The following is a 22,687-nucleotide window of genomic DNA, read 5'->3' as shown; positions in this document are numbered from 1 at the left end:
AGTTCTCACCCCTAAACATTTTTGTTGCTGTTTTTCCCTCACACATAAAAATGTGAAAAGGCTGGCTGCCTGGCAGCATCATGCTGTGGGGGTCATTTTCTTTAGCAGGAAATGTGGAGGGAGGGACGAGCACAACGCTCTGTTCGTGGAGATGTAGGTGTAACTTAATACAGGGCAATATTCAAAGAACATGTGATGGAGGCTGGAAAGACTCAATAAACATTTGAAAGGTCACCTTGTAGCAGGAAGTTCAATGGAACGCCTTAAATCAAAGCTTATTAGAAATGGTCCAGTCAAAGTAGAAACCTACTTGAAAACACTATTCGCAGAATCCCCACATCCGAACTGACCGTGCTTGAGCGATTTTGGAAAACAAACGCGTTGTGGATGTAGAGTTTTGGTACAGACGTAAAGACGAGTTCAGCCAAGTGGTTGAAACGTACAAACGTACTAACACACACCAAGGCCACACTCTTGGTGAAAAAGAGTGTGGCGTTTTTCACCCAAAAAAAAAGAGATTTTTTTTTAATTATTCTTTAAAAATCATCTATTTTTTTTCCCTACCAGATCGTCATTATGTACACTGACGTTGGTGGTTGCAATGTGAAATAAAAAACAGAAGGCAAAAAGAATACTTTCGCGAGGAGGCTGATAATCACACAAGCACTGTAGTTAGTGCCTTAACGGGCAGATCACAGCACAGAGGCAGGCAACAAAGGCCAATTAGAACCTAATAAAATATTAAGCTGCAGATAATACACAATATCCACACAAGTTATGAGAAAGAAACGGGAATTCCAATTAAACCAGAGGCTAATACTTTGCAGTTGTGCGAAGGAGGGGAGGCGAAGGCAATATTGCGGACGAACAGGCAGGAAGACGGAAAGATGCAGCAGCAGCTAAAAGTCGAGGAGGGTGGAGAGAGCTCGGCGGTGGAGAGCTTTTACAAGCCGTTATCTAATTCCCGGGAGAGGAGGACTCTCGCATCCGGAAGAGGCTGAAAAGAGCGGCCCCTGGATCGATTTTCTGCGCTGTGCTGTTTTTTTTTTTTTTCCTCTCCTCTTCCCCCTTCTCCTCCTCCTCCTCCTCCAGGCTAGGACGCAGCATCCGAGGCAGCGCAAAGTCTCCCTCTCCCTTTTATTTTTTCTCTGTAACACACACACACACACAGAGACACACACACACACCGACGTTGGGAGCCAGGAGGCAGGCCCACGAGCTCCGGTCTCTACCCCCACATGCTGGAAATTAATTACTCACCAGAAAGACCCTGAGGCATGCAAGCTTTAACGCAGGCATTTTTTAAACAATTCAAATGAAAATCTGGTGGTATTTTATCTTATACGTGTGTGTGTGCTTTTGTGTGTGTGTGTGTGTGTGCGCAAACGTCGGCTGCTTACGATCCACGGAGAGGAAGTCGGTTGTATTTCTGCATCGCCGCCTGTAACAGCACGACCCGAAGGCAGACGCTAGTTTTAGCCCTATTAGTGTCTGTTATTATGGGACTCTCTGGCATCAGTGGTCATGGTGAGATCTGCCTATTGTCGTCCTAACTTCATGTGTCATTGCATGAGTCACGCCGCGCAGGATAAAGGGAAGGACGCAAAGAAAAAGAAGAAGAAAAAAAAAAAAAAAGTGGAAAAACAAAACGCTCTAACGACCGGATCAAGCCAGGTAATCTCTCCAACAAGGAGGAATTTCAGCGAGCAACAGAACAGGATGTAGACTGGTAGGAGGAGGAGGAGGAGGAGGAAGAGTGCGGGTGAAGTGCCTCGTGTTTTTAATCACAGTCCTCCGGTGTCAGAGGCCCCTTGCACAGCTCGGGAGGCAGAGGGGGAATGAAACCGTAATTATGCGGCGCGGGCTCAGCGCTCCCAACGTTAATGACACTCACTAGATTACAGACAGTTATCGCGAGCCGCCCCTCCCCTCACTGCCTCCCAACGCCGCCGCCACCCACAGCACTCACCCCTTCGCCTCGGCTGACGCTCGCCTCACAACAAGCTGCCTCTAAAAATAAACGCGTCGGGGTTTACTGGAGGCACAATCCGATTCGGCGGCGTTTAAAGGATTTTCACTGGGAAACTCTTAAAATATTCAGATTTTTTTTTTTTTTTTTTACTAGGGCAACGTTGCTTCGACTACTCATGAATAAAGGGATAAGTTGTGTTGATGTGACCTGCAACTTCTATATTTTAGGTAGCGTGGATCTGAACCCATTTCACACCAACGTCCGCAATTCTACAAAAGAAGGATGTTTTTGGAAAAGAATTCTACTAAGATTAGATTTTTTCATAGAAAATAAAACAATTATGACAATATGTTCATATTTCCAACATGGAAAAAAGAAATATCTTATTCTTTTCCTAGGTGACAGCTAAAGTCATCAAGATGCCAACCGGGCAATGATAAAACTGTGAGAAAGTACATGAGAAGTCAGTGTAGGCATGAATATATTAATTGTTTACTTTTCAAGGCAGACTTTGAACTGTTTTTCTCAAATCTGGAGAAATAAGACATACAAGCTAAACCCTATCTGCAGAACCCACTGATATTTACTTTCTCATCACTTTGCAAAGTTATGCAACTTAGGTTTTGTATAAATTTAACAATGATTCATGCTCGATATTTTGATCCCATGGTAAAGCTCCTTTAAACTGATTGGTTTCTTGGACATGGATTTGCTTTTACGTCTAGTCCACAATGTCTTAAAGTTAGGGCCATTCCAGAAACTTAATATTAGCCTTCTTTATCCATCCAAAACCTAGTTTTGGTGCCACTGGCCTGTGGCACCAAAGGACAGTGTGTGTGTGTGTGTGTGTGTGTGTGTGTGTGTGTGTGTGTGTGTGTGTGTGTGTGTGTGTGTGTGTGTGTGTGTGTGTGTGTGTGTGTTCTTCTGTCTGATATCCTATCAGCCAAAAGCTGGCGTCGAAAAGTTGCATTTGTGATGCAGACACTTTGGCTAGGAAGTGGCTAACACTTTCCTTTGGCTCCTATGCGGCTTATGACGACTTCACTCGTCTGTCAGCGTCCTCGTGTTAACTGCAGTTTGTGGCATATTTCATTTTGAAAAATCTTTCGAAAAATATCAACTCCCGAACTCCGTTCCACTTCTTTCCGGCAAAGACGCTTCCCACACGTCTGCAGTTCAGTCATCTCTTTTGTAGTCACTTCAGCCGAGCCACTAGCACAGTCAAGCCACAAAGTTTTATGACACAAGATAAACATTTGAGATGCGAGTGGGACGGACTTCCTCGTTCAGTTTTAGCAGCCTGTAATTGTGATAAGCTTTTCTTGTTTATGCTTGGCGCATGCAATGCGGTGAGCTGTGGTGAGTAACCTAGAAAACCTGGAGTGGAGTTTTAGGAGTACAAATATTCTATCAGTCAAGATGAACAGATTCTTTCGTGAAACAATAGGAAAAGCGATGTGGGAGGTGATGTTTCATTGCAAACGTCCTTTTCACAAATAAGTATTGCGACTTTCCTGATGTGTCGGTGGAACAGCGTTAGCTTTAAAAACCTTCCATCTGTCGAGAACGGTGGCGACGTTATCATGCTGAGGGTTTGCTTCGCTGCAAGCGGTATTCATCTATTATGACATACAGACAATCCAAGGATGAAGGAGGCGGAAAACCATTGCCAAACAAGTTAACTTTCTGATTAACTCAACTTCTCCGTCTTCTCGAGGCGTTTGTGATTAACTTTCTGATTAACTCAAGCAGACGCTTGAAAATTGAAACTCCCCCAAAAAGAAAAGAAAAAGAATCACATCAACCTTGGGTTTGGAAGGGATAAGGCTTCTTGCAATGATCTGAACCTGATTAATGATTTTTATCAAAGAATTGAAAAGCCCGTTTGTGAATATTTGAGCTTCTGAGCGCGCACCATTAATAAAAAATTGAAACCTGTGGACCCATTTCTTCCTTTTCAATCACCGAAGAATGGAGTCGTGCAATAATTCCACCCCGAAAACTAAAGCAGTTCAAATTCTTCTTTTTAAGCTCAAAATGAAAGCAATGTTGCTTCCCCCCACCCCCTGAGTCCCACCCCTGAAGACGAGGCATGTAAACTTCTCACCACGCCTGCACCTCTGAGAGACCGACTGCACCTTGCTCGCACAGACCTGTGCTGTCGGAGACAAATAAAATCAAAACTAAGTGGATTAATGAGGAGGCACTCATGCAGGGCTAAAGCTCAGTGGGATACAAGGTTAGGGATGTAGGAGCGCACACACACAAACGCACGCACGCGCACACACAGATGCACAGACACATCACGTTATTACTCAAGGCAAAGCTTGTGTGGATTTGTAAACAAACGCCTCGAGAAGACGGAGAACAAGCGGCTCGCTGTTTGCACAGCCAGTTTTGTTGCTACCCGACGGGACCGAGCTGCTGCGTGTGCAAATGTGCTTAAAGGTGTGTGCGTCCGTGCATGTGTGTGTGTGTGTGTGTGTATCTGTGGTTTGATGACTTAAAAACCTCCTTTTGAATATGCTCTCCGTGACCTGTGCTGCCGCGAGACCTCGTGGCGCTTGTGTGTGTGTGTGTGTGTGCGTGAATACATCTTTAAGCCCGACTGCCGACAAACGACTCCAGACATAGACACAGAGACACACACACACACACGCGCGCATACAGAGATAGGTCACAACCATCTGACTTATGGCCCTGACAGCTGCCAGCATCAGTAATGTACGTCATCACTCTGCACAGACGCACGTCCGTAGACAGCGAGAGGGAAAGAGAGGGTGCCACGAGGTGCCAGGGAGAGGAATAAAGAATGACAAACTCAGGAAGCGACGTGTGCAAGCGCTAGAGAGCGGGGCGGGGGGAGGGGTGAGGAGGGGGCGGCGGCGGCAGCAAGACCCAAAGCCTGCGGTCTTTAGACAACCTGCAGGAATCGCTTTCTGTAGTTTACACCTGCTGCTACACACTCGTGACACACATGAACCGCAGCTCGCTGGCATGGCAAGAGCAATCTGGGAGGCTGTTGTTGTTTTAAAGCATCGCAGCGCGCGCATAAACTCTCATAAATATTCATGGCCATGAACCTGGCTCGCTGCTTTATTCATGCTGCGTATGAGTACAAGACTGAGAGAGACAGACGGCAAGGGGGGAAGGGGTAGATGAGGGAGAGAGAGAGAGAGGTAGAGAAAGAAAGAGAGAGAGAGAGCAAAGCAAAATGCAGGGAAGGGGGGGGGAGATGGAAATGAGGGAAGCAACTGGGAAGGAGAAATACGAGGAAAGAGTGTGATAAAAACCGCTGCTGACTTATTTACACTCTGTGCTACACATAGCAATTAGCCCACATGAGGAGGAGTGTGTGCTGCTGCTGTCACAAACACACACATGCACAGGATGCCGTGAGGGTTACGCCAGTTCATTGTGCAGTAATTATCCCTGCCACTTAGGGGCAGCATCTACATAACCTTAACCTCTAACCTCAATTGCACACCTGGTTCCGCAGGGTGTAGATGACAGGAAGAGCAGAAGCGGAGGGTTGCTTTCATGTCGCTAACTTTACGTAAGCCTCTGTTTTGCTTTACTCTGCTGGTGGAAGATGCCTTTATAGGAGAAGGTGTTAAAAGTAAGCATTTCCGTTCTGTCTTTTGAATGACGCGTCATCTGAAGATGTGTCAAAGTCAAGGTTGGGGGGCCAAATCCGGCCCGCCGTAAGTTTTTTGTGTGGCCCTCTGTACTTTAGAGACTAAATAGTTGTGCGCTTAAATATTATTTAACCAATCAAATCAAAGCAGTTTTTATCTGTTTGCAGCCAAATATGAAAAGAGGTTTCCAATTATTCAATTTCAAGAAAGTACTCATCAGATGTGGAGGCAGCTTTTTATGAATATTTTAACAGTTTGTTGACAGGAGGTTTTATCAATGTGTCGCTATAACCGGCCCTTTGAGGACATTCATGATCTTGATGTGGCCTGAAGTGAAAATGAGTGAAAAATCCCTGATTTTGAGGGGTTTTTTTCTGGAGAAGAGCAAAAAACAGCAAGGGAAGAAATTTAGAATTAACACCAGTGTAAATATCAAACAAAATACAGCCTTTCATGATGCATTTTAAAAACTTTAGGATTTATTTTGGCAGAAAAAGAGTTTTAAATCCTGTCAATGTAACTGGATACAAAACGTATTGTTAAATTATTCCTTTGTTTCAGTGATCTACAACCATTTTGCAGGGTTTTTTCATCTCAAAATGACATTTTTACAAATACAAATTCAAGATTTCCAAATGCATTTTTAGTGTTTCTGAAACATATTGCACAAGTTTGCAATGACACCGTCATAGACATGCCAACGTATTTTATCCTCAACATTAATTTTCTGAACTAACTGGGACATATTTTGACCTAATTCTATACTTTTCCAGAAATTCTTAAGACTAAGCAGGATTTTTATTTTGTACAAAGGCATAGGCAATTGGTTTAATGCAAAATATTTAAATCCATTAATCAGTTCCTGCTTTCTTTCTGGAGCTGTCCTCTGGCATTAAATTCTACCATTTACACCAACTCACCGCTGAAGAAACCGCAGAGCAGCATTTCATTTCTGTTTCCCATTTTGCCGTGCTCTATCTGATGTAACTTAGCGTAATTTACGTGCCCCTCCTACAAGCCGTGCACCTCTGATCCCTGGCATTTCCCCGAAGGGTCTCGTTTCGAGCGCGACTGCACGTGCATATGCACATGCACAAGCACTCCCAGGGGGTATAATGTCAAGGGGTCAAATTGCTCCCTGCCGTGCTTGACACCTGCACCAGTGAGCAGGGTGAGCACTAATCCTGCAGAATCTGTAATCCTCACGATCGGCGCACACGCATAATTGTGTGTTGAGAAATGTGGCGGCCGGAGAGTTACCTTTCGTCTCTCGCGCTCGGGGTTGAAGGTTCCCCGCCAGGACTGCATCTGTGGACGCACAATAGTGAGAGGGAATTATTAGTGGGGGACAATTGGGTGGGAAACGCAGGGAATTCTGCGATTTTCTTTCTAGAGAGGAATGTTTAGAGGTCAGTGCCTGTGGTGACAAGCTGGAACAAATATCACGGCGATGCAAAATCCCTCCGCCCTCTCGCGCGGCCCTGCCAAATTGCCCAATTCACAGCAGAGCGCGGAGCTTTGAGGCAGAGGGGAGCACTTAAACAGCTCCCAGCATCTCACTAAAACGGATCAGCTCCAGCGCACACACACGCTATAACAAGGGAAGAGGAAAACAAGGCAGAGAGGGGGCAAAGAGAAACAAGAATATTTTTTAAAAAGGAGGGACGTGGAGGGGGTGAGGGGGGGGCAAACACTGCAGATGTGAGATCTCAGCTCGGAACGTGGGAATACTCCTGGCTCTTCCTCTCTGGAGAGAATGCGGGGGGAAAATGTCAACAGGAACATGCGTGCAGCACATGAAGACGCCGCGCACAAGACCGGGATTTGTAATGGTTGAGATGGAGAGGGGGGTAGGGGGTTACTGGAAGTCAGGGGATTTATCTAACCCAAGATGAAACTCGAGGTCTTCGTGCACATACACAAAAACGGCAGCATGAGCAGTATGCACTAAAAGCTCCTCTGTTCTGCTATTTATTAACTCAATGTTGCCATGGTTTCTCCGTGCTGACGTGATTGTCATTGTAAATCTGTGTGTGTGTGTGTGTGTGTCTGTGTGTGTGACTGTGGTGTGTTTGTGGGGAATGGTGGAGCGGGGTGGGGGATGTTGGGAGGGTGAGCAGCCATTTGGTCATTAGACTGAAGCTGTTCCACAGCAGCCCTCTGTTGTCCAGCTGAGCAGCATCATCCATCAAAATCAACAAATGCTGATAATAAGTGGCAATATCATTAAGCCACGGCCAGGTCTCCTGAGTGCAAACACGCTTTCGCTGCAGTCGGAGGGTGGGAAATTCAGCTACGGTCCCCTGCAAAAGTAATCACACCCACTATTCCTTGTCATATTTTCACACATAATGCCAAAACTTGATGCATTAGACAGGGGATCTGCAGGTTTCAGAAAGTAATATTTAAGACTTTTAAAAACTTTTTCAATAGCCCACTTAAAGCCTCATTAATGCCCACCTTAAAAGATTGTTTTGCACAGAATGGCAGCATTATGCTGTGGACATGGAGGTAAACACAGGACAATATTGGAAGAAAACATCATTTCTGCTCAGATTCTGCATTTTCCATACAGTTCTGTGTTTTCCATGTTGGTGGAGCGGTGGATAATTGTTTTGCAGGTTTGTTTTTATTGATCTGTACAGCCCGTTGAGCTGCTTTTAGTATGAAAGGTGTTTCATAATTACAATTGATTGACTGCTTTGCAGCTCTGTCAGCAAAGAATTGCAGCAAAATGCTACACGTAGTGAAAAACTGACATTGGACATCTCTCAAAAGATTATTTGTTCTTGCTTATCTATCGCAGAAAGTCTGAATAAAATAAATTCAAGCATAAGATGTGAAAAAAAGTTACGAATAGGGCCACGGGTAGTTTCAAAAACAAATGAGCAAATCGCATCTTTCCACAAACGTGCCACCATGTTCCCAGACCTCTGTGTTTGCGTGGCCAGAAATGACTCATTAGCTTAAAAAAAAACAACCTCGAACTGTGTGAGGCTAGTTAGAACAGCTTCACACAGTCACGCAGCATCACATCCAAGATTTTCCAAAAAACCAGTAAACCAGTGATCTGCACGGTCTTTTAAGTCCGCCCATCTCCCTTATCTTTTTCGTCTGGAAAGTGCGAGAACTTCCGTGTCCAGCGAGCATCCCGGCTCTTTTCTGCTTTATCCTTTTCTAGCGGCGAGTCGCCACCTACCCCGCTTTCAAAGCCTGTGAAATTCTTTCAAGTGAGACAGCCTCCAGCTGAAAAAAGATAAGGCTTGAGCTCTTCATAAATATGACAGAGAAAGCAAAACTGTGGAGGGAAAGGAGAGAGGGGGGAAGACAGAGAGAACATGTGGGAGTACAGTCAGAGAGAGAGAGGAAGAGAGAGAGCGAGAGAGTCATATGAATGCAAAAAAAAAAAAAGGAAATGAGGAAGGTGGAAGACAGATGCGGAGACGAGAGGAAGAGGGAGCGATAGCTGAACGCTGTGAGCTGAATGAGTTATGAGCTGCAGCCGCGTTCAGCTACATTCATTCCCCCCTCGTTATCACAGCCATGATAAAGGGCTGCGTAGCCTCTTTTCCTTCCCCCTGCCCCTCAGCTACCTGCTGTCGCTCTCTGTTGTCGTCGCCCTGCTACCTGGCTATCTGCGAGATCTCTCTCACTCCACCGAAGGAGGAATGCGGGCATTCATAATAAAAGGCCGCCGTGAGGCTTATGAGGTTTCAGCCTGCTTCTCTTTTACTTTTCTTTTGCGTTTGCTTGACGAGAACTGACGAGAAAATAAATGAAAAGCAAAACAAGAAGCAACACCATTTGTCCATCACCTTCATGTTCAGTGGTGTTTTGTTAGACTGGGTAATGGTAGTCACGTGCAATTTGTATCGCGCTGCCTCCTGGCTCCTGCTGCACCATTAACATGGAAAGTTACACAGACCTTCAAGCCAAATTGTAGAGCAGATCAACAAGGAGATAAATTAGTTCATGAACTGGTTAGCAAACCAACCCGACCGAGTTTAAAATGCCTAAAAATGAAAGCAACTTTCACAACAAGAGAGATGTGATTTTCTTCAACAACAGATCCTAAGCATAAAATTGACAGCGGTTCCTTTTTGCTTTACAGGACAGTCCAGGAAATCCTCATCCCTAATATGACAACTTAAAAAATAAATAAGGTCATAAATGGCTAACGTTCCAGAAGGTTCTCTGCTTCTATTTTTCTCGTTTCCTCAAATACAGTCAGTGCCTTGTCAAAATATTTTCCGTTAGGTCAAATTACAAATCCTTACAATATTTTATTGAGATTTTATTTGCCTTTGATTGGTTTTGTCACCTTTCATAGTGGCAGAGCATTAATGTATTGCCTTAATTGCTATGTTTAATGGAGCAGACAGTTGTGGTTTCTGACATGGGGTACATTTTTCTCCACCACTGCAAAAATGTAAAAAACATGTAAAAAATGTAAAAAAAAAAAAAAAGATAAAAAAAAGGCAAAGGAGATTGATTACATTGTGAAGCACAGCAGAATTATTGGATTTGTTCTGGCCAAAACCCAGACGGATTTCATATTTAATCCATGAAGCACACAACACCTTGCTGATCAGTACTGAGCAATTTCAAAGTACAACCTGGTTCAAGGATGAGAAACATTCACAATACCAAAATAAAAATTCCCTTCATTCTAATTAAATCAAGTTTATCCAGACCAGCAAAATCTTCTGGATTTTATGGGGAAAAAAACAACCTATACATAGAAATAACATTCTTTCTATGCAGTTCTTCAAACACAGAAACTGCATGAACTAACCTTTCCTTATGCCTGTATATTTTCCGCCAAACTTCTTACCAAGACCTGTGGGGGGACTAAAGAGTCACAGCTTGCAGACTCCTGACCTAAACTCACCACTGCCTGTTTGTCTTCTATTCAAATGTATTCACAGATCAGAAAAAAATACAAGGAAATTATAAGTAAATACGAGTAAATTATGATTGCATTTTTGCTTCATCTAAGTTAATTAGGTGAGTGTAATTATCTTTGACTGCTGGGTGCATCTCTGACTGACACTTTTACCTCCAAATAAAGCAGCTCAGACAAGATATTGTATTTAAAGTGCTGATTTGTTTCCAACCTGAGCTATTTTTGCCTCCATCAGATGTAGGAGACCCAGTTTGTCACCTTGTTGACACCTTGGCAGGAACGTCAGGGTTAAAGGTTATGGCAAAAAGAAAACTAAAACACAAATGCAACTGAATTTCTGATTTATTTCCCAAAGTTTAGAATCAAATTGATTGGACTCTGTTTCTACTGCGTTATGTGGGGAAATGTGCTGATCACTTACTCTGTTATTGGCCACACAGATGATCCTGGCATAGCAGCAGCTCATGAGGAAGATGAGGCTGAAGAGAGGCACATACCATCTGCAAAGCAGAGACGCGAAACGATGAAAATCAAAATGTGCAAAGGGAACCAGAACACATCTGATGCTGTGTTGTTTGTGATTTAGTTCATTTGGCGTTCTTTATGACTTCAAGGAACATCGTGTTAAGACAGAAAAGGCATCTGGTAAGAAAATGTTACTTTAGATAATAATAAGATGCTTTTTAGCAGGCATATAATTTGAAATGGTCTTTCTTATATGGGTTTTGGGTTCAAGTATTGGTCAAAAGTTGCACTTCTGTTTTCAACTTGAAACTGATTCTCTCTGTTACATTTTTTGTAGAGAAACTGAATGGTTGAAGTACTTTTCCAGTCATGGTAACCACTCAGAGCGTTTCACACTGCAGCCACATTCACAGAGTTATACAATGTGGAGTGCCTTGCCCTAGGGCACGTGGTAAAGGAGGAAGCTGGAATCCACCCAACAACTGCTCTTCACCATTGAGCCACAGTCGCCGCCCTAACAGTAACAGTAACCTCATTTTGTAGACGTCTGGTCAGCATGCCTTTTTACCACTTTCGCTGCTGCAAGCAGGCAGCTGTTTTCAGCAAAAAGGTCTAAAACCCTGCAGAAAAACGAATTTTTCCAACATTAAACATCAGAGAAAACCTTTTGTGCTGAACGCAGCGAGGTATGTAGGGTTAGAAGAAAATATACCTTTATTAGAAGTTTATCATAACCAAAATAGAGCAAAAGGAAGCTGAAATGTATTCAGTTTCTAGTCACCACAGGAGTGCAGCCAGGTAACTACATAATTGTTTGTTGAGAAATGCACAGTACCTTGCAAAAGCATTAACTAGAAGAGGGACACAGCAGAGACATGAAAGAAGGCCGTCTGGTTAGATGAGAAAAAACAATTATGTACCATCTTGTGTTGGTCTGTCATATATAATCCCAATAAAAAACACAGAATTTTGTGGAAGACTTTTACCAGGAACTGCAAAACTAAGGTGAATTCACACCAGCCCTGCTTAGTCAGCTTTAATCAAACTCTAGTTCATTTGCCTTGATAGTCAGGTTCATTTGGGGAGGTGTGAATGTGCAATCAAGCTCTAATGTGGACCAGAGCAGTGAACTCTGGTCTGCCTAAAATATCTACGTCTCAGTTTGAATGACGTGAACGCCAAGTGGACTGGAGAGTCCTCCAATAGCACTTAGCCCTGTGCCAAGTGTACCATTGCGCATGGCATTCTAGGTAAATGTAACTAAAACAAACATCTAGCACTAGTGGGAGAAATGGCTTGTGGTCTTTAGCCAATAAAAGAAATATAAATTCCACAACCACTAAAATCTGTTGCCACTCTGGTTACGTCTTGTAAAGGACAAAGTTGTCTTCTTCTGAGGATTTTATATTGTCTCCTTGTGATTCATAGTGCACAAGCGAGGGGGTGCGGGAAACAGGTTTTTCAAAGGGTTTGGTTAGTTTGACAAAAGTTGCAATCACACTGAGTCCACCGGACAATCAAGTGTGAAAACACCCTAAAAGGCTCTCAGATGATTCTCTGAGACGAGTGCTGAGGACTAACACTGCACCGCCACATGTGAGAATAACGCTGCAAGGCGGACGCACAGCACGTAAATTAACAACAGAAAAATCCCTGACTAAGCATCTCTGGATGTCACTGTGCATAGTTACAGACTGTTGAGAGGTAGAATAAAAGATTATGCCAACAGAGTGACAATATTGGAAATACACCACCTTCTAAGGGAGTGAGGTTTGCCAATCAGAGGAGGCGTGGGTGCATAATATGTCAGGTATTTTGTGAGTGGATGAAAGGGAATGAGGCGAGCAAAGGAAATGAGAGGCTGGCTTTGTTGGAGTGGCAGCCTTGTGTTGTGCAACCTCCTGGGAGGTGATGTAAGCCGCGAGGAGTTTCAGCCTCTCCCTGTATTCACCAAACAGGTCTTTGTCTTGCTTTGATAGACAGGTTCCAGGTCGCCACAGTAACTCAGAGTCAGTCACGACCGCGCCGCTCGGCACCTTCTGAGAATGTGGCACCGGAAAAGCCTATCTTGTAAAGATACAAGGTAGAGCGGAGGACGGCCACTGGAAGTTATAAAAAGAGAAAAATGTTGAAGTGACATTTAAAACAAAGAGGAAGACTGAATTTGTCTCTGACCTATAAATGTGTGGCCAGACTTTTTCAAAGGAAAATGGATTGGGATTAAATGTACATTCCTGTGCCAGGAAAGTCCTTGGCATGAATCCTCCACACAGCATCTTTTAGAAGTCTTTCAGAAGGCAAATACTGGGTCCTTGACCTGATTTAGGCTTGCCCATGCTTGAGTCCCATGCCTGAGGATGGGAAGAAACTCACTGAGCACAATCGACCTAAACTTTTCTCTAAAAGGAGAATCTGGGACAGCAGCATGAAGAGGGGGAACCCATGTTTTACATGTCTGTGCATTCTGATCTAACAGAGAACGTAAGCATCCAGAGGAATACTCTCTGCCTTATAAACTTTGGTCTGTGGCTGTAGGCATGAAAACATATGTCTCTTTCTACACCTTATTCCCTATTAATAAATGTGTCCGTCACAATTTCCTTCGGTCCTTGAGTCCTTTCATGCTTGTGTCATTCATTCTTCCTCGCCTGTATCCTTTCTTACTTCCCTCTTTGTGTCCTCCTCCAAAGACCCTTCCTTCATTTTGTCAGACACTTCCTCCACTCTTTCACTGTGTCCTGTTTTTCCTCTTTTCTTCCTTTGCTTTTCCCCCCTTATTTTCATTCCTTGAGATGGTCCTTTCCACCATTCTGTCTGTCCATCCCCCCTTCCTCTCATCCAACATTGTGTCCTCTCTCCCTTCATTGTCTGTCCTTCCTTCAGACATTCCCTTCATTCATTCATTGTGTCCTTCCTTCGTGAAGACATTCCTTCTTTAATTTGACCCTTTTTTCCTTCCCTCCTTCATTGTGTCCTTCCTTATTTCTATTATTGTGACATTCCTTCCTTCATTGTTTCCAGGTTCCCTATTCATTCATAGTGACAGTAAATTTTCTATTTGAGAAAGGGTGTAAAGGACTGAAGAGAGGAAATTTGAGTCTCGATAAATATGAATCCCCCCAACCCCCCCAAAAATTGTTGGACCTCTGCGGCATGTACGCATCCGCGACGGCTGAACGCCGCCATGGGACGATGATAAAAGCTTTTCAAGGAGGGGAGACCTGCGCGAGCGTCACCTCTGTGTGATTTAATAACCTGCTCGCTGGAATAAACAGCGTCCAATTACGCCAGCGCCCGTCCCGTTAATGATGGAAAGACGAGCTCAGGGGGGGGGATGAGGTGGGGAGGCAGGCGGATTGGCGGAGAGGGTATATGAGGGGAGGGGGAAGGGGGGGTGGCCTTTTTAACGATAGTGTAGGGGGCTGTGAGGAGGAGAGAATGACGGGCCCCAGCTACAAAGTGCTCTAATTAGCATGATAATGATCTGCCATTAGAGTCCGCTGTGCTCTACAGCTGAGCACTACCCGAAGAGAGCAAGAGGGAGACAGAGAGGGGGAACGAAACAGAAGCGCGGAGTGGGCCGCCGATGATAAAAGTGAGGACATGAATAGAGGTGAGGACATAAAGGTGGAGGAATAGGCAGCGGATTGTGGCTCGCGATCGAAAGGAAGAAAAGAGGGAGAGGGAGAAAGAGAGAGAGAGAGTGCAGTTCTTGGTGATTAAAAACAAGGTGAAGGTGGGAATCACAGCAGCAGAAAGATGCTGATCCTCACAGATCGACAACGGGAGCATGCATGAAATGCAGATGACCAAAGAGATGCTGTGGATGGCATGAGCATGTCAAAAGGTCATAATCAATAAGAGCAGATACAATCTCTCGTCTCCCGGTCCTGCTTTAAACAGAAGAATAAGGCGCAAGTGAGAGGTTTGGTACACAGGACGCTTAACTGCAGCCATCAAGACTTTGGTCTTTCTGTTCAATGCAGCATATTACTATGAAACATTTTTTCAACTGTAGATACAAGCATAACAATTTGCATGCTCACCCCTCACCTCACCCTATGTAATCAGAAGAAGAATCTTTTTTTTTTCTATAAAGCAGGAACCTGGGAACAACTGTGCCAAGTTAGCTTCTTGTATCTGCATGTGAAACGTTTTGCTGAAATATTAAATTATTTGCTGCCCTGGTTCATCCACTAAGATCTGAAAGGACAGCCGGAAAGAAGGAAAACAAAGGCATGGTTGGCAAAGTGAAGACTGTGCATTATTGAATGCAGTGCTGTATAGTTTCTTGCAAATGTATTCATATCACTTGAACTTTTTTCACATTTTGCAACCACAAAGTTCAATGTAACTTATTGGTACTTTATCTTATAGATCAACAGAAAGTCGCACATAGCTGTCGAGCGCAAAATGAATTTAATTCAGACATCTTTATTCCAATACCCCTAAAAACTCACTCAAAACACAGAACCAGAACTACAACAGAAAGGTTGAGATCAGATTCATGTGTTGGAACAGTCCAGTCAAAGCCATGGCCTCATCCAACTAAAAATCTGCAGCAGAGGTTAAAAAAAATTTTGTATTTATAGTTTCACCATTCAATCTGACTGACTTTTAAACTTTCCAAAGAACGAGGAAACACTTTCAACTCTACATATGCAAGAAAAAAAAAACATACATGCTCGAAATGACTTAATGCAATATTTTGTTTGTCTATCACATAAAATCCCATAATTTTATGTTTTGGGTAATATTTGTATTGAAAACAATTAATTAAATAACGTCACTCAAGTTAAATCATCAGTTTCTTATAAGAGTTGAAGTAATTCATTGTAGTAAGCAAATACTCTTTATGTCTGTATGTGAAGGTCCCCACTTTGATATGTAAACCTCAGCCAGAGGTCCAGGTTCCCTCTTGGCCATTTCTTTAAAAATGATTAAAAGTCAAATCTTATATTATGGGAACAGAGTTTTAAAATACATTTTATGTCAGATTTTTGCTTTTTCAACAAATTAGCAACAGGAGTCCGCTCTTGGCAGGTTGGGCTGACAGTCCCGTTGGTAAGATAGGCGTGTATGTGTACCCACAAAGTTTGTGATTGTGACATAATACAACATGTCAACCTTAGGAATGTCTTGTAGTAATTGAGTACCTATTTTTGGAAACACAAAAGCTGAAGTGTTTACTGTAAATCTCTTGAACACACCTTAAGGCATTGAAGGAAGTTCATTTAGAGTTGAAGTCTCAAAATCACAGCATGCTTAATATGTCCCAATCTGGGCTGATGTATTTACTGAAATGGCAATGTTTCCATTTCCACAGCAATATAGTAAAGAGTTTTTCCTTTTAAAAAGTCCGACTGATTCATTTGTGAATGTCATTTTCACAGCTGTATGTCAGTGGCACCGATGACACACACCAACTAGGGACTTCTTAAGAGCGGTGACTCAGCTAAGCTCTGGCGCTTCCATTTGCTGACTCAGCCCCTGAAACTCTGCACCTCCATCTCGCTCTCACTCACACACACTCACACATGCATACATATATACACACACACACACCACACTGTCCTCTGCTTTTTATTCACCTTCCTCTTTCATCCCCTTTCACACCCTCCTCCTCCAAAGTTCCCCTGTCTCCTCTGTTCTGTCTGCGCGCTTCGCTGATCTCTGATGAAGACACACTACGAAGCAAGGAGGGTACAGGGGAGGACGTGGGGGGGGGCAGAAACGAGGACAATCTATTTCTCTCGCTCTCCCTCCTGTCCTGCTCCGCATCCGCACGTTCCTCCTCTCGTGCTGAGTAATTCCCTGTCTCACTAACTGTATCCCATATGCCATGCCTCCCACCTATTTCATTTTTCACCTTTAACACTGCACACTTTGCCCTCCCACATGCTGCTGGCAGGTTGTGTGTGTGTGTGTTTCCCCCCGCTCCCAGTCTTCTTTACGGGTGCTGCCTTGGCCTCTAATCTCCCGTCTGGTTTGATGTAATTAGAGCTAATGAAGATTCCCTGATCCTCCGAGTGCCGCGTCCCCCTGGGCCACAACAGCGCGGAAAAAACAGACAGTGCCGGGGAGCAGAGAGGAGCGCTGATAAAAGAGACACGAGCTCGCTTTAGCACGCCTGATAGCTGTGTGTTGTTCTCCGTTTGCCTGCCTGCGTGTGTGTGTGTGTGTGTGTGTATGTGTGCTTATTTGTTTTAAAAGATTGATTCCCTGCTGATGCTGCAAGCAGCAATGCGATTACCTTGGCTCGTAGAGGGGAGCCGTGCGCACGTGCGCGGATATGTGTTTAAGTACGCGCACCGCGGGGATTGGCAGGGCACTCGCAGGCTTAGGACCAGCTGCAGAAAGCAGCAGACAGGCGTAATCCGTCATAGCCGTCCTAAACAGTTAAAACCACAACGTAGCGGCTCCCACTAAATCGGACGGAGCGGAGGGAGACACACATACTTCAAGGAGTCGGGGGTGGGCTCCCCTGACATGTAACCCTTCACATTTCCCCACAGAGACAGCCTTTCTCTTCCCCCTGCTCCTCCCAGTCTCACCCCCAGTCCCCATTCAGCTTTGGGGGGAAAAGCTTTGATGGCAGCGCTGAAAGGGTCTACTTACATCCCAAATCTCCAGGCTACGTGATCGTCTGTGATCCAGCTGGGGAGAAGAGAGAGAGAGAGTGAGAGAGAGAGAAACAGAGAGGGGAGAGCGATGAGTGGGTTGCAGGGAGAGCGGAAGGGGAGACTTGTGTGACTGCGGAGAGGAAAAAGCCGTGCAGCTGCAGCTATTAATAAGCGGAGAGTGGAAAGAGAGAACCGAGCCCGGAGATTATACGGCTCTGTCCCAATTCTCATTCCGCCGCCTCCTCACCTCGGCCTCTTCCCACTTTCTTCTCCTCTCACAACCTTTCAGCAGATAGTTGACTGTCATCAGATGCGTCGATAATTGCCAATTTTTTAAAACTCCTACTCAAGGGAATCCAGAGTTAGAACAAGGGCCTTAGCAAAAGGAGGAAACTCACCACCAGGCTCCGGCGGGGGCGTAGTAACCTTTCAGCAGCGGCAAAGAGGCCATGACCAGAGGTACCCCCCACGCCATCAGATGGTAAAACCTGACAAGAATTGGACATTTAACTCGTTATAAAAGCAGTTTCGTCCAAAAATAATAACGTCAGGAAAATACAGTCCGAATACAAGTCAGTGTTTTCGTTCTTTAGTTCATCCCTTCTGTTGGCATTGCCATCAGGGTCATTTTTCTCATGCCAACAAGCATCTATACAGCCAGACAGCCAATTACTCACACTGATATAAACTATAATTAGCTTAACTGTTGGGGACAAGATGATTTTCAGAGGATATCTTTGAATGAAAGCAGCAAACAGGGTGTGTTCTCACTCAGCAAGTCTCTGTGATATACAGTCCCTTGTCACACTCTTCAAACTTTTTCACATTATTTTCATTTTGCAATCACTAACTTCAGTCTTATATCATTGGGTATTCCAATGATAGACCGAGAAGACATAGTGTGCAATTATGAAGTTGAGGAACACGGAAAACTCAAGCATGGCATTTCTTTATAGATTTGGCACGAATGTGAGCCTATACTTTGGAATATGTGCATCCACAGATGCACAGCTTGAGGCAGTCACTTTTGCCCGTTCTTCTGCGCAAAATAGCTAAAGCTCAGGCTTGTTAGTTGGTAAGAATCTCTGAATATTACTTTCAAGTCTTTCAAGTCTTGATTAGATTTAGGTCCAGTGAATACTTAGGTACCTTGGTAAAAAAAAAAACATCACTTTGTTCTTTGCCTTACTTTGTCTGAGAGATTAAACACTCAGCTATTGAGAAACGATGGCTTTCTAGAGGCATGGACTCTGTTGCAGTTTTAAACAATTGGATCGCTAATGTTTGACCATAACGCATACAAAGCGCCAGCAATGCTATGAAGCTTACCAGAAATTGCATGCGGTGTAAACAAAGCCCCTCCACTGTAAAGAGAGAAGTGCTGAGCCGAACAACATCTTTGCCAGCAACGAAATGTCTTAAACATTCATCTCGGTCTCACTTTAATAGGTCAACATTTGTTCATTACCTCTGCTTTCATTGCCAATCTACACCCCTGACGAGCAAACTCTAATTCAAAAACAGCACAGAAAATCAAAGTCAGTGTTCACAAGTCTTCTTTCTGTTGGTCCAACTGAAATTCTCCCAATTGGAAGTTGAATTGCGTAGTAAGGTAGTGGCCAAGCTAACGTTTAGGCCAAAACAGGAACATGCTCTGATCTAAACCATTCCACTGCAGTTTAGGGTAACTGTCCGGCCAAAAGGTGAACCTCCACCTAAGCCTAGAGGCTTTTGCAGCCTCTAATAGCTTTTCTGCCAGAATCGTCATGTATTAAGCTTCATCCATTTCCCACTCAACTCCTGAAAGTGTGTTGCTGCCGCCAACATATTGTCCTGTGAAGACGATGTGTTCAGGGTGATGTGCTAAGTCAGTTTTCTGCCACATATTGTGGGGTTTTTTTTGAAGGCCAAGAAGTTTATTATGAATCTGACTTGAGCACTTCTTATACATCCTTCTGTCTTTTTCAGTAATAGTCTTTGTCTTGACGATCCCTACATGGCTGCTGCCAGAAATCTTGGGCCCCCTGACAAAAAATTTAATTGGGGGCCCCCATGCAGCTGCTGTTACAATTTCTTGAGTCTATCAAAAGCATCACAAGATTAAAGGCTTGTAACTGCCTTGCTTTCTTTGGTCCAATACTGAGACTATCACAATGTTTACTGTTCATATATTTTACATGCAACAGCCTGCATTCAGTTTGCAAGTAAGTTGCTTAAATTTTTTCTATTAGTTTTAGCTTACTGAAATGTCACGAGCAATGGTCAAAAGCAACATCTCTCATACCATACTGTAACAACATAATGACAGTTTTGACAAATATGTGAAAAAATATATATATTTTTATAAAAGTTACATACTGCAGCTTTAATTTCACTTGGGAGAAGACAGGTCAGGAGGGATGTGGGCTAGAGCTGCTGCTGACTGACTCATCAGCAGCAGCATGATGAGTCAAGTCAAGGGACAAGTTAAATATATAAATATCTTGGTAATTTCTTTCCTTAATTCATTAAATCCCAGTGAAATGGAGGCAAACAGTCTGTAGCTGAGCTAATTATGCTAAATGGTTGGTAATCTCACACAGTCTACCCACCTCTCTTGGAGAAAAACTGGGTTGTAAATTGACCCTCTTGCCTTTTTCTCTTTCCCTCTCGCTATTTTTTATTTATTTTTCTTTGAAAACCTGATTTTATAATTTTTCTTAGTAGCATAGTAACAGCCACAGTTGTTCGTGTCTTCTACTGACTGCTGCTGAACATCGTCACCATCAAGCCCGAGCAGGAACGAACCATTTCATGCAGATCCAGGGCCGTTCAGGGCAAATATGGATGTGTGTTTTTGTAGTCTGGAAGTGGGAACATTTTTACACAATATGACTACTTTTGTAATTGACAGGACCCCAATGTTATGTTTTTAATTTCTATGAACAATAATTGTCGTATTAACAGATTTGTACACCACCTTCTCCAAAGTTGCACTGAGATTCTTGGCTTTCTTTGAATCGTGTTGCCAATCAGTAAAGCTGGCCGGCCAGTTTCTGGGTAGGTATAGCGCGTGCTATCCCGTTTTTGTACTTGGATGAAGGACAAAACTGATATTGCACTTCATTATGCTAGTTTGCATTCCACATAGAATTATGGTCACAATTATGAGCTGCTTTGTCATGGTCAATCACATAAAATTCTATTAAAATACTTAGACGTTTGTGGCTGTAATAGAACAAGAATGTAAAAAAGTTCTAGACAAGAAATCTTAAAATGTGAGAACCGGTCTGCCTCCATCATGTAAAAAATTTGAGCTCTTTACTATTTGTAAGGGAAAAGGTTAAAGAGGCTGCAGAGACTCATAACTGATATACAACAGCATCAGCCTTTCAAAACGTCGGTGTGTGTGTGTGTGTGTGTGTGTGTGTGTGTGTGTGTGTGTGTGTGTGGTGTGTGTGTGTGTGTGTGTGTGTGTGTGTGTGTGTGTGTGTGTGTGCGCCAGACAGGCAAGGTGTGTGGCCCTGTGACTTGGGCGCCTGTGTTGGGAGTCGATACTTTATAGAGCGTACAGCGTCGCCTGGTCAATAGAGTGGAAGTCCTCCCCTGACTTGCTCCGAGTACGGTCAATCGAGCAGTAGTGACACGGCTGACACGCTTTCGATTCCCCTCAAGTGGTGTGCCACACAGACACACACGTTCTGTCACTCTACGTCAGAGGGTCGAGCCGCGCGCCCCTCGAAGCCCTCCGCCTCCCTCTGACTGACAGCACACAGCGCGCTCGGCAGGTGGAGGAGGAAAAGTGACGGCGGCGGGTTTAAATAGAGCACATCGGTGGGTGGGAGGGAATCCAGATGGAGGTTGTGTTTGGAACGAACATGAGAGGGCTTGGGAAGCAGTGGGAGGAAATGGGAAACATTTGGAGAACGAAAGGCACACAGAAAAGAAATAATAAACAGAGAGTCGGGGAGGCGACGTGATGTATAAAAATGGGGAAATCTGTACCGCCAGCACATGGCTGCAATTCGGTGTGGGGGGAGGGAGCGGGAAAGGGTGGTTGTTAGGAAATTATTGTCGAGAGCTACTTCCTCGCCCCAACCCAACTTCACGAACACCTCACAGGGCCTTTGAGGGGGAGATGACGAGGTCCGGAGCTGCACGCAACATGGGTTTAATGAGGCACAGCAGGACGGCACTGCGCACAGCTTTACACACACACACGCAGCCCTCACAAGGCACAATCTCATTTCCCACCGCCTTGCACCACCTTTTCTCTCCCACTCCTCCGTCTTTAGCCATCTTTCTCTTCCCTCATCACATGCTCACTTTCCCTGGATTCCTACTTTTTCAGAGGCACATACACAGCTCAACCCTCGCACACACGAGCCAACTCCCTACCCGCTCTTGCATCCGCTTCAATCATTCTTAGATCATAAAGCCTCCGTTCTCCGTCTCCTCTGGCGATTTGTTCATTCATAAACCATCGCGCTGAGCCGTCAACTGAGTCGAGCGATACTGTGGGTGTGAAAGCCAGAGTGCGGGGGGAAGGTTGGGTTAAAGAGGCCCGAGGGGTAATTGCGCATGCATGCAAAGCTGAACCCCACCTGCCAAAACACATAAACTTATCACAGGCTTCTTATGTATTATTCCTGCCATAATTCCACGCTTTTCCAGCCCATTTTAAGAATGTTTTTGAAGTGCGAATATAAAAGTTTGCTATGAACTCATGACCGATCTTTTCTGTAGTGGTTGGAATTGAAATGAATATACGCATGGTCGGATGGGTAACTAGGGAGGAATGGATGAATGAACAGAGGGACGGACGGATGGATGGACGGATAAAAATCCATCTTTCCTTTACTTTTTCCACACTCCAGATCTGAATTATATTTCATACTCTCGACTCCGTGTCGGAACCCTGTTATCAAAGTTCGGTCAGCGTACAGCCGCTCCACTGACGCCTCGTCTCTGACTCATCTGAACCTCAGTTTCCTGCACCCCCCACCCCATCCACATTGTGACTGGACAAACAAATCTCCTCCCACCATCCTCACTCTAGTGTTATATGACATGTGTGGCTTTGAATCAAACTGATTCTCGCCTC

The 22,687-nt window shown here is 44.2% G+C and overlaps 1 protein-coding gene across 4 annotated transcripts in view; it reads right to left on the bottom strand.

The window, feature by feature from the left end:
• Positions 1 to 22,687, bottom strand: part of si:dkey-100n23.5 (cyclic AMP receptor-like protein A) — a 71,538-nt gene that overhangs the window by 33,727 nt on the left and 15,124 nt on the right. For all 4 annotated transcript variants that reach the window (XM_055032098.1, XM_055032100.1, XM_055032101.1 and 1 more), the window contains 4 exons: positions 18,003 to 18,092; positions 17,600 to 17,638; positions 10,938 to 11,016; positions 6,871 to 6,918 (listed from right to left, as the gene is read on the bottom strand). In XM_055032098.1, coding sequence (XP_054888073.1) covers positions 6,871 to 6,918; positions 10,938 to 11,016; positions 17,600 to 17,638; positions 18,003 to 18,092 — 256 coding nt within the window. The remainder of the gene's footprint in view (positions 1 to 6,870; positions 6,919 to 10,937; positions 11,017 to 17,599; positions 17,639 to 18,002; positions 18,093 to 22,687) is intronic.

The sequence above is a fragment of the Poeciliopsis prolifica genome, unplaced genomic scaffold (assembly GCF_027474105.1).
Source record: "Poeciliopsis prolifica strain line A6 unplaced genomic scaffold, Auburn_PproV2 SCAFFOLD007, whole genome shotgun sequence".
Taxonomy (NCBI): Eukaryota; Metazoa; Chordata; class Actinopteri; order Cyprinodontiformes; family Poeciliidae; genus Poeciliopsis; species Poeciliopsis prolifica.
Note: the sequence above shows the minus strand (reverse complement) of the source record. Positions and strands in the feature narration are given on the sequence as shown.